Here is a 15,715-nt window from a genome sequence, read left to right as displayed (position 1 = left end):
TTTTCCCTCCTTCTCCCCTCCCTCTCCCCTTCCCTCCCCTTTCTTCTTTCTTTTTGACAGAGTTTCGCTCTTGTCACCCAGGCTGGAGGGCAATGGTGCAATCTTGGCTCATTGCAACCACCTCCTCCCAGGTTGAAGTGATTCTCCTACCTCAGCGTCCCGAGTAGCTTTCTGATAGTTGGTCTTAAAACCCTCCCTAGAAAGGGTCCTACCTTATATCCTTGGGGGAAGGAATGCTGACATCATGAAGCTTCCATAAAACCCAAGAGAACTGGGTTCGGGGAGCTTCTGATAGCTGAATGCATGGAGGCTGACAGGAGGAAGGTAAAGAAGAACTCATCCACATGCCGGGAGGGTGACACACCCCAACTCCATGGGGACAGAAGCTCCTGCACTTGGGACCCTTCCAAACCTCGCCCTATGTATCTCTTCTTCAGGCTGTTTATCTGTATTCTTTAAAATATCCTTCTTAGTAAACCAGTAAATATAAGGATTTCTCTGAGTTCTGTAAGTCTCTCTGTAGCAAATTAATCAAACTCAAAGAAGGGATAGTGGGAACCCCAGCCTGAAGCTGATGAGCCAGAAGTTCAGGAGATCAGACTTGTTACAGGGTGAAAGGAGGGAGCAGTCTTGGGGACTGAACACTCAACCTGTGGAATCTCATACTATTTCTAGGTAGATAGTGTTGGAATTTACTTGGAGGACACTCAGCTGGTATCTGCTGCTTGGTGGTGGGGAAAACTCCCACACATTTGGCCACAGATGTCTTCTTCTATGTTGATGATTGTTATTGTTGTGATGTGAGAGTAGAGGAATAAAGGTACTTTGAGAGAATTTTTCCCTAAACAATAGTACTGTTCATTTATAATAATTCTAGAATAAATATATCATACTGACTCATTTTAGAAAGTACTTATTCAATTGTCAAATGATACAGTCCACTGAAAAATATGAAGTTATTTGATAGTTTTCATTTTGGTAAAGTTCTCAGGATCCTCCGTATCTGTACTAACCAGATTTTAATTAAAAAAAGAAGAACATATTTTGATTAGGCAGTGTATAAGAAAAAGAGGAACTTAAGATTATGTTCGGATATAAGATCAGTAGGAACCAGGGTGTGAGCCATCTCAGTAATTTATCATTCCCAGTACCTAGCATTGGGTTTGGTATCTGGTAGACAGTAAACAAATGTTTACTGAATAAATTAACATTTCCAATAAAGTTGGAAATATATTACACATATATTTTTCCTATAGGTGCATGTCATAGCAGAAGAATTCTCTGAAACACTAGACACATTTAAGTGTTAAAAATAAAAAAAATCATTAAAAAATTTCTTCCCACTCTTCCATGCTCATCTGAAACTTAGATAATACATACATTATTTAATTATTTTGGGAATAGCATGTTAGCTATTTTAGAGGTTACACCCACATTCATACAAAAAAGCAAGAACTTAGAATTTTCTTTTTGAAAATGCTATACCTGATTCATTCTTGGTAAATCCTTAATGTTTTCTTCTTTTTTGAAAAGCTCATCTTGCCATTGACTTAGATATGCTTGAATATCAATTTTCTCTTTGCCTGAAGAAAGGGAGTAAAACCATTTCATCAGGAACAGCCCACTTGATACTTTCTCAAATTTCAAAAATAATAATTATGATTAAAAGGTATTTCACTGAAATATAAGAGTCTATTTTTTTTTAAATCCAGGAAATGATCTGAAATTACCTTTTATTTCACCCACTGGCTCTCAGAATACTTTTCCCATTTCTGTTTAGACTAAAACGTTTACTTTGGGAAGGTTAGGAACTAGTGAAGATGTGGTGAGAGAGGGAGAAAGGACATATTTAGATTAAAACAATACACCCCGACTTAATAATGCAAATTTTATGTATTCATTCTCATGTATACTATTAAGTTTAAAACAGCTTCTATATTATGTTCTTAATATGCATATATTGTACCAAAGGGGGCTGGGCACGGCGGTTCACACCTGTAATCCCACCACCATGGGAGGCCAAGGCGGGCAGATCACCTGAGGCCAGGAGTTCGAGACCAGCCTGGCCAACATGGTGAAACCCTGTCTCTACTAAAAATATGAAAATTAGCCGGGTGTGGTGGCAGGTGCCTGTAGTTCCAGCTACTCGGAATGCTGAAGCAGGAAAATGACTTGAATCTGGGAAGCGGAGGTTGTAGTAAGCTGAGATCATGCCACTGCACTCCAGCTTGGGTGACAGAGCAAGACTCCATCTCAAAACAAACAAACAAACAAACAAACAAAACAAAGTGGTCTGTAGTGGCTCTTTTTCAAAAATTTGAAACACTACTTATTCATTCAAAGAGTTTAAGATACAAATGTACTGACATTAAAAGATGTCCATGATATATTGCAAAATCAAAAAAGGATATTATAAAACAGTACTTATGGATTTTTGTTTTAAAAAGAGAGATGTCTGCATATGTTGTGTATACACAGAAATAGATCTGAAAAGGATATAGGCAAAAATGTTTTCGGGTAGGGTTGAGTGAAGGCAAAAGGACTTATGTACTGTCTGAATTTCTTTTCCAAGAATTATCTATTACTTTTGAAATTAAAAACAAATCTTTTTAAAATAATAAAATTAAATGAATACGGGTCATTTACTATCATATTTTCTATAATTTCTGAGACATCAATAGCCTTTAAAAGGAATCCATCTTTTCCCCCTTTGTAGCTATCCTTATTTACATAAACAATAACTAAATAAATTAAATGATAACTCCTAGATCATAGTACCTTTTTCAGGGCTGTGTTTTGCTGATTCTGCTTCCTTCTCATTTTCAGGCTTGGAAACTAGAAGAAAAGATGCAATTGCATTCTGTAGGATGTTTAACAAATACTCTTTGAAAGTAAAATAATGTTTCGTATAGACGTATAAGCACATTACTTTTTTCAGTTCTGCAAACAAATTTTAGCTGACTTGGCCTATCATCAGAAGACAAAATATTCCAAAACTTTCACAGTAAAAAGAACACTGGGGGGAAATCCATATTTTAAAAAATCTTAGAAGGAAGTATACCAAATATTAAGTATTTATCTCTGAGTGGTATTTTCTTCTTTGTGACTTTCTTTAAATAAAGTTATATTACTTTTATTATCAAGGGGAAAAAAGCACATACTGGAAGTCAGAAGAGTGTGCTACAAAGCCCTGACTGTGGCAATAACTCACTGTGAAACCTTGCACAAGTCACTTCTCTCTGGGCCTCAGTGCCTTTATCTATAAAAGGAAGAGACTTGACTTACCTTTATCTACAAAAGGAAGAGATTTGTAAGGTCCCTTCAAACTTAATGTTCAAACACTTTAACATATAATAACCACAAATATACATTAATCAGGGTTCATCCCTTTATAGGACATTGAATATTTATGAAAATAAACTAAAGGACACAAAAATAAGCTCATATCACTTTAAATTTTGTCTTGGAGACAGACTCATCCCTGTCTCCTACACCTATAGTGATTTATAATAAGTATTCACTGTTTGAAAAATAGCTATGACCTTTAATCATCAAATATTCTATTGTATTTTATCAAGGCATGAAAATGGTCTAATACATTTTAGAAATTTCTGCAACATAAGTAGAAACAAAATACTTTTTTGAGTCTCCAATAAGCAAGAAATTCCATAAATCAAAGCCCCAAAATGCAATTTGGCTAACTGGTCAGACATTTATGGACCATGCTAAGTGCTGTGGTAATACAAAAGAAGCATAAGGTAAAATGAAGCCCAATTTTAGCTGGGTAAAGTATATCTAAGTCAACAAGATCTTTATGGGTGACTAATCATCAAAACAGTTAAAGTTTTAAACAGGTATTTACCATGGAGCTGGCTGAAATAAAGTAATTCTTCCTTGGAAAGTTCATCTCCTTTTGAAGTATCCTTAGATTTCACTTCAGTATAAGCTGAAAACATATAAATAACCCAAATTACATTTATTAACAACCAGGGGCAGAGATGAGGTCAGGAAAATCTGGGAACCGGGTGTTAAAGAGTTTCTGTTCAGTTCCCACCTATGAGTGAGAACATGCGGTGTTTGGTTTTCTGTTCTTGTGATAGTTTGCTAAGAATGAATGAGATCACTTGGACTCGGGAAGGGGAACATCACACACCGGGGCCTATCATGGGGAGGGGGGCGGGGGGAGGGATTGCATTGGGAGTTATACCTGATGTAAATGATGAATTGATGGGTGCTGACGAGTTGATGGGTGCAGCACACCAACATGGCACAAGTATATATATGTAACAAACCTGTACGTTATGCACATGTACTCTAGAACTTAAAGTATAATAAAAAATGAAAAAAAAAAGAGTTTCTGTATAAGAAAGATGTGAGTGAAGAAATGTAGAGGTGGTTCTACTCTACTGTAATATATAGTAATTATACTGTAATATATATAAAATATAGTACATACAAGAAGTACTTGATCATTTTGAGTTCTATTATTTTTCCTACTTGTTGTTTTAATTGTTTTCCAAGAGCTATTAAAAGTTGAAATTGTTTAAATCTGGCATTTATAAATCTCTGAAAATGTGACCTCAGCCATTTAAAAACCATCCTCAATAATAAGGAAAACAGAAAGTTGGGTGCTTTAGTTTACTTCCTACCTGTGCTTTAACAGGTAAATATTGGTTTTCCTATTTTTTATCCCTCTGTTAAAAGCATAGTTGATGACAATATTAAACATTCTAAACTCCTTTTATAATTAAATTTTTAGGTGATTTGTCTTTTGCTTTTAATACTGTGTTTGTGATTTGAGTGTGTGAAGGGTTAAAGATGGCCTTTAGTTTGTTGGTCTGGTAAAGAATGTTTCCTGGCTATCCTGAGAAAAGCTGAAAAGGGATCCCAGGTGTAGCTTTAAACAAATTATGAGGTGCTGTTTGTTTTTGTGAATTACCCAATCTCGGTTAAAAGGTACTTTTTGCAATGCTCCTTCAGTTTAAAGCCTAAGACTGTTTTCACAAAGTAGGGATCAGGCCTTGGCAAGGCATCCTCTTCAGGTCAGTGGGAAAAACAAGTAAACTGAATGGTGTGGTAATTTTGAGGTAGTACGAAAGAATATAAAGAAATGTGAGCTTTGGAGTTAGACTTCAGTTTGCTATACAATTTATTAGCGATGTGATCTTTGGCAAATTTTAATCTTTCCAGCTCTCAGTTTCCTTATCAAAATTGGAAGGATAATACCACCTATCAGGGATATTGTGAGAATTAAATTTAAAAAATGCATGTAAAGTTAATATTTTGTCAGAGCAAGTGCTTAATACATGATAGCTTTTATTGTGCTTCCTTTTTAAAATGTTTAAAAAGGAACATTTTAAATGTTAAGTGCTGCCTTGTCCCATTTTTCTGAATAATTTGTAGTATTTTGTGAGTTTGGCAATTTGTCTAAAGTTAATTTCCACTCTAATGACAACAACAACAATTCAACATTATACCAACAAGCAAATGATATGTAATTCTTATATACAAACTATTTATCATTAAATTGACTACTAACAGGAAGGAAACTTGTGGGCCCATATGTAACACAGGATCTCTTCCATAGATCACTGTATCTATATCAGCAAAAGTAGTCATAATATAATTTGAGGGCCACAATGAAGCAACGATCTTATATCATGTTGAAAATTAGTTTAGTTGTTAAAAAAATCTGTAATTATACTTGTTAAAATGGAATAAATTCCTGCTGTACATCATTAAAGACTGGTAAACTCTTACCTGGAGGAATATGTAGCTTAAAAAGCAGCTTAAGCTTCTCAGTAAAACTTCCATTGTACATTATGTCTGTTCAATAAAATTCAATTGTAAATAATCATGTATCTAAAGAACATTGAATCAATTTCAGCAATAAAGATTAAGATATAGATATTAGTCAAAAATTAGGATTTAGAAATCTGTTACTTAAGCTAACAATTAACCACCTAGTCAGTCAGATGCTCTCCTTCAAGTGTATAATTGTATAAGAAAAATACTCTTTATCAAAAAAGTAAAATGCTCTCTTTCCTAGCTCCTTTCCCCCAATCTCAGATTTCTCTTTTCTTTTGAATGAGGCCTGTGGAAGACAGAACTGATCTTCAAGGGGTGATCCCTGATAAGAAAGCATGCTGAGGTATCTGGAAAAGCAAAGGAATAATGTCTACAGGTACAACATCTTGACTATCTATAGGTACAACATGTTTGCTGGGTATTTATCTACCACTCTTCTAGGCTATGTGGTTGAATTTTTACGGGGAGGTGAGGGGGGGGAAGTCCTTCTGTAGTACCCATGCATCTGAGTGTGGAAAATTGGAACGTTGTCTTCCTTATGTTAACCCTTAAAATACTCACATCTAACAGCTTGCTTTTCTGAAAGGATTGGGGAGAATAATATCAAAATACTTAGATTTAGTAACAAATGCAGAAAAGGGTCCATTTATTACTAAACACACTGTAACCCATGGTGATACATCTGACTAAATTGGCAATAATAGGCAGTACTAAGTATTTCTAGGAGCACTTTTTTTTTTTTTTTTTACTTAAAAAAATTATCTTACCAATTGCAGAGGAGAATTCTTTGAAGTTTATAAGGCAATCAGAGTTTTCGTCCAACAATCTGAATGTCCATAAAGCTAGTGAGTCTCTATTTGCCGAATGAGCCCAGGGACTCAATAAGTGATACAACGCTCTGAACTGCTGGCAGTCAATCTGATACTGTTCCAAATATGGCAGACTGGGGTCATGATGCTTCAATATGGGACAACCCAAACACCAATAACAAGATAAAAACAGCTCTTTCTATTAAAAATAAATAAAAAGGGAAAGTTACTAATTAGAAAAAGTAATTTTGGAAGATTTTAAAAACCATGTCTGCTAAAATAAAGATAAAAATAATTAGAATGGCTGTGATACAATTCTGCTAAAAAAGCTTTATTTTTCATTTAAAAAAGAACAACAGTACCTTAAAGATGACATAAAGTTCATCCAATTCATGAAGGCTCAATTTCACATCTTGTGATACAACACGCAACTTTAAAAAGATTAAAAGCAATTTAGTACACAGAATTTAACATTGCAATAAAGAAATTCTCTTTGAATTTACTTAGAGTCTCTCTCTGCTAGAAGAAAATATTTGTCTTTTAACTTCTTAAATGAATAATAAAAAGTTATGTTATAAAGTTATCTATTTTATCCTTTTAAGAAGTAGTAGTAGACTAGTTCAATTCTACTCTAATATGTACTTTGCTATTCATCTCTTCATACTCAGAAATCACTGCCAAAGGACAGCCACTTAATGTCTATAAATATAAGTAACACTATTCTAAGTCTTATTCCATATATTCCTCTCTTGCCACATAAGCAGCATATCTAGTCATCATGTGAGGTTGCCATTTAATACTTCAAAGGCATTGGGAGATGTACATTCCCTATCTATGCCCGAAAACATAATCCAATAAGTAATAAGCTTAGAAAATATGTAATTTTATCCTGTTCCATGAAGAAGGAGCACTTCCTTATGTTAACCCTTAAAACACTCACATCTAACAGTTTGCTTTTCTGAAAGGGTTGGGGAAAATAATATCAAAATACTTAGATTTAGCAACAAATGCAGAAAAGGGTCCATTTATTACTAAAGCTAAACACACTGTAACCCATGGTGATATAATCTGACTGAACTGGCAATAATAGGCAGTACTAAGTATTTCTAGAGGCACTTTTTTTTTTCTTAAAAAAATCATCTTACCAATTGCAGAGGAGAATTCTTTGAAGTTTATAAGGCAATCAGAGTTTTCATCCAACAATCTGAATGTCCATAAAGCTAGTGAGTCTCTATTTGCCGAATGAGCCCAGGGGCTTAACAAGTGATACAACTCAACAAGTGATACAATAATGGTACAATCATTATGGTATCTAAGAAATTTGAAAGCAAAGGTAAAGAAAAAAGCTAGAATTGAGGAAATAGGGAAAATTTAAAAAAAAACCAGTAGACTCAGTAAATAAAATTAAGAGTTGGTTTATTGAAAAAATCAATAAGATAGACAAATTTCTGGCAAGTGAGATGAAAGAAATCACAAATGACTATCATTGAGAAGTGGATAATTTAAGCATGGACACAGAGGTCATTTAAAGTGCCCAGCAGGGGCATGGTGGCTCACGCCTGTAATCCTAGCACTTGGGAGGCCAAGGCAGGCAGTTAACTTGAGGCCAGGAGTTCAAGACCAGCCTGGCCAACATGGTGAAACCCTGTCTCTACTAAAAATACAAAAATTAGCCAGGTGTGGTGGCGTACGCCTATAATCCCAGCTATTTGGGAGACTGAGGTACAAGAATCACTTGAACCTGGGAGGCAGAGGTTGCAGTGAGCCGAGATCATGCCACTATACTCCAGCCTGGGCGACAGAGTGAGACTGTCTAAAAACCTATCTAAAAAAAAAAAAAAAAAAAAAGGTGCCCAGCATGGGATGGGCCAATATGGCAAACTAGAAGCAGACCATGGGTGCTGCTCTCTTATGGAGGGGAAACAAAGGGTTTAGTGAACACTGACCCTAAAAGCCGACCATCTAAGAAACCACACTGGGAACCATCAAAGCAGCAAGGGTACACAGAGAGCAGAGAGGAGTGAAGCTGGGCAGTAGCCTATCTGGCATCAATGTTGAGTCAGGAGAAGCTCCCCAATACGAGAAAGGGTAATTCACACTCTCTATGGGGATCTGTGTAAGGCTGGGAATGGGAGAATCCCCCTGCCCTAACCCCCTACTCATGACGCTCATCCTCCCACCTCACCTCTAAATTGAGGCAGAGAGCCACCCAGATGGTTTGTGGAGGAAATCTTAAGTCCAAGGGGACCTCTACAAGCCTCAGATCCCGGAACAGACCAACACTAGCGCCACAGACCCAATAGAGGCCACAGTCATGGTGCCTGGGAGCAGTAAGATTGGTCCACCCTCCTCACCAGACAAGGCTTGGTGCCAGCTTCCAACCCAGCACTCCCGCTTCTGCCTGAAATCAGCCAGAGGCTGCAGCCTCCTGTTGTCCCATGAAACACCTACACGGCAGGGCGGACGACCCCACCCACTCCTGCCACTGGTAGCCAGGCGGGCAACACCTGCTAGAGCTTCCAGCCCAGATGTCCGGCTTCTGCCTGAACTCAGCCAGTGGCTGCAACATCCTGTTGTCCCTGGAAACACCCAAAAGGCAGGGCAGGTGACCCTACCAAACTCCACCACTGGTAGCCAGGTAGGCAATGCCTCTTAGAGCTTCCAGCCCAGTGGTCCAGCTTCTGCCTAAACTCTGCTGGCAGTTGCAACCCCGGGTACCCTTGGGATGCACTTGGACAGCAGATGAGGTGACACTACTCACCCCCGCAGCTCCTAGCTGGGAGGGGACTTTCTGGTTTAGGTGGTGCCCAAGCATCACTCAGAGATGAGACACCCAGGTTCGCAGGTTGATAGAGGGGTGGTGTGTGCCTCCCTCCACAGGGCCGACTCAGTAAGGATAAGACCTGTTTGCCAACTGTGGCTCCTACCTAAGGGAGCCCTGTGAACCAGAGCACCCAACAAAAGAAATGTGGGCATGAAGCCAGTAATTGGAGGGGTTCCTCTAAGGCCCAGGGGTAGACTAGGTGAATGGGCCATCTCCCTGCCCCCAATCACAGACCACTACCCCGGAGCCATGCAGCAGAGCAAGAAGCCATCTGCTGGCTAACACTCTTAAGTGCCACCTACTGGATTGCAGCCCAAAACACAACACTAAAATACTCTGCCAGTATACACCACCTGTGAAAACTAAGGTAAAGGCTCCTACCGGCACCCAGCCTGAGCCAATGCATATGTACGCTGCCACCCTGCTACGGATGCTGGCATGCATGAGCAAGCATGGATTCCACTGCCACCACCCCTATTGTTTTGGCTAGCACCTCCACTGCAGTGTTGAAGCCAATGGACTGGGAACACCTCGGCCTCTCTGGCAGAGCAGGTTCCTAGCCCTGAGGGCCCAGAGAACAAAGCTGGGGGTCTGGTACCAGCCCCACAGAGGTAGTGCACTCATCTCAGGAAAGCTCAGGTGAGCTTTGGTCATCTGAAGTCTTCAAAATCAAAGCCAGTCAACTGAACCCACCTTATACCACCATCAAACTCCCAAGGGCATCAAAGAAGAAAAAAGCAAAAAAAAAAAAAAAAACCCAAAAAAATAAAAAAGACCTATCCAAAGGAAAACAACTTCAGAGATTAAAGGAATATCAGCTCACGCAGCAGATGAGAAAGAACCAGCACAAGAACTCTGGCAACTCAAAAAACCAGAATGTCACCTTACCTCCAAACAACTGCACTAGTTCCCCAGCAGTGGTTCTTAGCCAGGTTGAAATGGCTGAAATGACAGACATATAATTCAGAATATACATAGAAATGAAGATCATCGAGATTCAGGAGAATGTTGAAACCCAATCCAAGGAATCAAAGGAATACAATAAAATGATACAGGAGGTGAAAGATGAAATGACCATTTTAAGAAAGAATCAAACTGATCTGATAGAGCTGAAAAACTTACTACAAGAATTTCATAATACTATCACAAGCATTAACAACAGAATAGACCAAGCTGAGGAAAGAATCTCAGAACTCGAAGACTGGTTCTCTGAATTAGCTTAGACAAAAATAAATGAACATTTCCCCAACTTTGCTAGACAGGCCAACATTAAATTCTGGAAATGCAGAGAACCCCTGCAAGATACTATATAAGATGACCATCCCCAAGCCACACAGTCATCAGATTCTCCAAGGTCAAAATGAAAGAAAAAATATTAAAGGCAGCTAGAGGTAAGGAGCAGGTCACCTAAAAAGGAAATCCCATTAGCCTAACAGTGTACTATTCAGCAGAAATGCTACAAGGCAAAAAAGATTGAGAGCCTATATTCAGCATTCTTAAAGAAAAGAAACTCCAGCCAAGAATTTCGTATTCAGCCAAACTAAGCTTCATAAGCAAAGGAGAAATAAGATCCTTCTCAGACAAGCAAATGCAAAGGGAATTCATGTTCATTAGATCTGCCTTACAAGAGATCTTAAAAGGAGTGCTAAATATGGAAAGATGATTATCAGCCACTACAAAAACACACTTAAGTATATAGACTATTGACACAATAAAGCAACTACACAATCAATCAATTTTGCATAATAATCAGCTAACAACTTGATGACAGGATCAAATGTACATATATTAATATTAACCTTGAATGTAAACAGACTGACCAGAATGTAACCAGACTGCCCTAATTAAAAGGCACAGAGTGGCAAGTTGGATAAGATAGTGAGATGCAACTGTATGATGTCTTCAAGAGACCCATCTCACATGCAATGACATCCAAAGCCTCAAAGTAAAAGGATGAGGAAGAATCTACCAAGCAAATGGAAAACAGAAAAAAGCAGGGGTTGCTATTATGATTTCAGACAAAACAGACTTTAGGCCAACAACAACAACACCACAAAACAAAAAAGGAATAATATAATGGTAAAGGGTTCAAGTCAATAAGAAGACAACTATCTTAAATATATATGCAGTCAACACAGCAGCACTCAGATTCATGAAACAAGTTCTTAGAGGCCTATAAAGAGACTTAGATAACTACACAATAATAGTGGGGGACTTCAACACCCCACTGACAGTATTAGACATATCATCAAGGCAGAAAACTAAAAAAGATATTTGGGACCTGAACTCAACACTTGACCAAATGGACTTAACAGACATCTACATAACTTTTCCCCCCAAAACAACAGAATATATTCTTCTCATCTGCACATGGCACATACTCTAAAATTAACCACACAATCAGACATAAAACAATCCTCCGCAAATTCAAAAATCCCAAAATCATAACAACTATACTCTTGGACCATAGCATAATAAAAATGAAAATAAATACTAAGAAGATTGCTCAAAACCATATAATCACATAAAAATTAAACAATCTGCTCCTGAATGACTTTTGGGTAAGCAATGAAACTAAGGAAGAAATCAAGAAATTATTTAAAACTAATGAGAATAAGGATAAAACATATCAGAATCTCTGGTACACAGTTAAAGCAGTGTTAAGAAGGAAGTTTATAGCATAAATGCTCACATCAAAAAGTTAGAAAGATCTCAAATTAACAACCTAACATCACACCTAGAGGAACTAGGAAAACGAGAATAAACCAACCCCAAAGCTAGCAGAAGACAAGAAATTACCAAAATCAGAGCTGATCTGAATGAAATCAAGACATGAAAAGCCATATAAAAGATCAATGAATTCATGACTTGGCTATTTAAAAGAATAAGTAAGACTGATAGAACACTAGCTAAACTAATAAAGAAACAAGAGATGATACAAATAGACACAATCAGAAATGACAAAGAGACATTACCACCGACCCCACAGAAATACAAAAAATACCCTCAGAGACTACTATGAACACCTCTATGCACACAAACTAGAAAACCTAGAAGAAATGATAAATTCTTGGAAACACACAACCTGCCAAGATTGGACCAGGAAGAAATTGAAACCCTGAACAGACCAAAAATAAGTTCTAAAATTGAATCAGAAAACAAAAAACAAAAAACACCAATCATAAAAAGCCCAGGACCAGATGGATTCACAGCCAAATTCTACCAGACATATAAAGAACAGCTGGTACCATTCCTACTGAAACTATTCCAAAAAATTGAGGAGAAATGACTCCTCCTTAACTCATTCTATTAGGCCAGTATATTCAGCTACCAATAACTGGCAGAGATACAACAAAAAAGAGAAAACTTCAGGTCAATATCCTTGAGGAGAACAGATGCAAAAATCCTCAACAAACTACTAGCAAACCAAATCTAGCAGCACATCAAGATGCTAACCCACCATGGTCAGGTATGCTTTATCCCTGGGATACAAGGTTGGTTCAACATACACAAATCAATTAATGTGATTCATCACAAAAACAGAACTAAGAACCACACGATCATCTCAATAGATGCAGAAAAAGCTTTCAATAAGATTCAACATCCCTTCATGTTAAAAAGCCTCAACAAACTAGGCATTGAAGAACTGTATCTCAAAATAATAAGAGCCATTTATGACAAATCCACAACCAAAATCATACTGAATGGGTAAAAGCTGGAAGCATTCCCCCTGAGAACCAGAAGACAAGGATGCCCACTCTCACCACTCTGGTTCAACATAGTATGGACAGTCCTAGCCAGAACAAGAGAAAGAAATAAAAGGCATCCAAATAGGAAGAGAGGAAGTCAAACTATTTCTATTTGCAGATGATATGATTCTATATGTAGAAAACCCCATAGTCTCAGCCCAAAAGCTCCTAGATTTAGTAAACAACTTTGGCAAAGTTTCAGAATACAAAAATCAATATACAAAAATCAGTAGCATTTCTATGTACCAACAATGTCCAAGCTGACAGCCAAATCAAGAACTCAGTCTTACTCACAATAGCCAAAAAAAGAATAAAATACCTAGGAATACAATAACCATGGAGATGAAAGGTCTCTACAATGGGAATTACAAAACATTGCTCAAAGAAATCAGAGGTGACACAAGCTAATGAAAAACATTCCATGCTCATGGATAGGAAGAATCAATATTGCTAAAAAGGCCATACCAACCAAATCAATTTACAGATTCCGTGCTATTCCTATCAAACTACCAATGACATTCTTCATAGAATTAGAAAAAACGATTACAGAAAATTCATATGGAACCAGAAAGGAGCCCAAATAGCCAAAGCAATACTAAGCAAAATGAACAAAGCTAGAGGCATCACGCTATTCACCTTCAAACTATACTACAAGGCTACAGTAACCAAAACAGCATGGTACAGGTACAAAAACACACATAGTCTAATGGAACAGAATGAAGTGCCCAGAAATAAAGCTGCACACCTACAACCATCTGATCTTTAACAAGGTCAACAATAACAAGCAATAGGGAAAGTTCTATTCAATAAATGGTGCTGGGATAATTGGCTAACCAAATGTAGAAGACTGAAACTAGATCCCTACCTTTCACCATATACAAAAATCAACTCAAGATGGATTAAAGATTCAAATGTAAAACGTACAACTATAAAAAGCCTTGAAGAAAACCTAGGGAGTACCATTCTAGACATAGGCGGTGGCAAAGATTTCATGACAAAGATGCCAAAAGCAATTGCAACAAAACTAAAATTTGACAAATGGGACTAATTAAACTAAAGAGCTTCTGCACAGCAAAAGAAACTAGCAACAGAGTAAACAGACAACCTACAGAATGGGAGAAAATATTTGCAAACTATGCATCTGACAAAGGTCTAATATCCAGAATCCATAGGAACTTAAAAAATTAAAAACCAGGCTGGGTGTGGTGGCTCACGCCTGTAATCCCAGCACTTTGGGAGGCCGAGGCAGGTGGATCATGAGGTCAGGATATTGAGACCATCCTGGCTAACACAGTGAAACCCTGTCTCTACTAAAAATACAAAAAATCAGCCAGGCGTGGTGGCACATGCCTGTAGTCCCGGCTGCTTGGGAGGCTGAGGCAGGAGAATGGCGTAAACCTGGGAGGTGGAGCTTACAGTGAGCCAAGATCGTGCCACTGCACTCCAGCCTGGGAGACAGAATAAGACTCTGTCAAAAAAAATAAATAAATAAAAAATTAAATAAATAAATAAATAAAACCAAAAATCAAACAACTTCACAAAAAAGTGGGCAAAGGTCATGAACAGACACTTTTCAAAAGAAGACCTACATGCAGCCAACAAGCATATGAAAAAATGCTCAACATCACTAATCATTAGAGAAATGCAAATCAAAATCACAATGAGATACCATCTCACACAATCAGAATGGTGATTATTAAAAAATCAAAAAATAACAAGATGCTGGTGAGGTTGTGGAGTAAAGGGAATGCTTATACACTGCTGGTGGAAATGTAAATTAAGTCAGCCACTGTGGAAAGCAGTTTGAAGATATCACAAATAACAGAGAACTACCATTCAACTCAGAAATCCCATTACTGGTCATATACCTAAAGGAATATAAATTATGCTACCATAAAGACACATGCATGTGTATGTATGTCACAGCATTATTCGCAATAGCAAAGACATGGAATCAACTTAGATGCCCATCAACAGTAGACTAGATAATGTTGTCAATATATACCATGGAATATTATGCAGCCATAAAGAAGAATAATATTATGTTCTCTGGAGCAACATGGATGGAGCTGTAGATCGTTATACTAAGTGAACTAACAGAGGAAAAGAAAATCAAATACTGCATGTTCTCACTTATAAGTGGGAGCTAAACATTGAGTACACATGGACACAAAGAGGGGAACAATAGACACAGGGGCCTACATGAGTATGGAGGGTAGGAGAAGGGTGAAGATCATAAAACTACCTATTGAGTACCATTCTTATTACCTGTGTGATGAGATAATCTGTACATGAAACCCTGTGACACATAATTTACCTATATAAAAAACGTGCAGCTGGGTGTGGTGGCTCATGCCTGCAAACCCAGCACTTGGGGAGGCCGAGGTGAGTGGATCACCTGAGGTCAGGAGTTTGAGACCAGCCTAGTCAACATGGTGAAATCCCATCTCTACTAAAAATACAAAAATTAGCTGGGCATGGTGGCAGGCACCTGTAATCCCAGCTACCAGGGAGGCTGAGGCAGA

General features: G+C 37.8%; 1 protein-coding gene across 1 annotated transcript in view; it reads right to left on the bottom strand.

Moving 5' to 3' along the window:
* The window catches only part of TBC1D8B (TBC1 domain family, member 8B (with GRAM domain)), a 72,910-nt gene that overhangs the window by 4,413 nt on the left and 52,782 nt on the right, over positions 1-15,715 (bottom strand). The window contains exons 15-20 of the mRNA XM_011958703.1: positions 6,980-7,048; positions 6,576-6,816; positions 5,761-5,826; positions 3,863-3,946; positions 2,779-2,835; positions 1,486-1,583 (exon numbers count right to left, since the gene is read on the bottom strand). Of these exons, the coding sequence (XP_011814093.1) occupies positions 1,486-1,583; positions 2,779-2,835; positions 3,863-3,946; positions 5,761-5,826; positions 6,576-6,816; positions 6,980-7,048 (615 nt within the window). The remainder of the gene's footprint in view (positions 1-1,485; positions 1,584-2,778; positions 2,836-3,862; positions 3,947-5,760; positions 5,827-6,575; positions 6,817-6,979; positions 7,049-15,715) is intronic.

This window comes from Colobus angolensis, unplaced genomic scaffold, assembly GCF_000951035.1.
Source record: "Colobus angolensis palliatus isolate OR3802 unplaced genomic scaffold, Cang.pa_1.0 Scaffold472, whole genome shotgun sequence".
NCBI classification, from domain to species: Eukaryota; Metazoa; Chordata; class Mammalia; order Primates; family Cercopithecidae; genus Colobus; species Colobus angolensis.
This window is presented reverse-complemented; position numbering and strand designations above follow the sequence as displayed.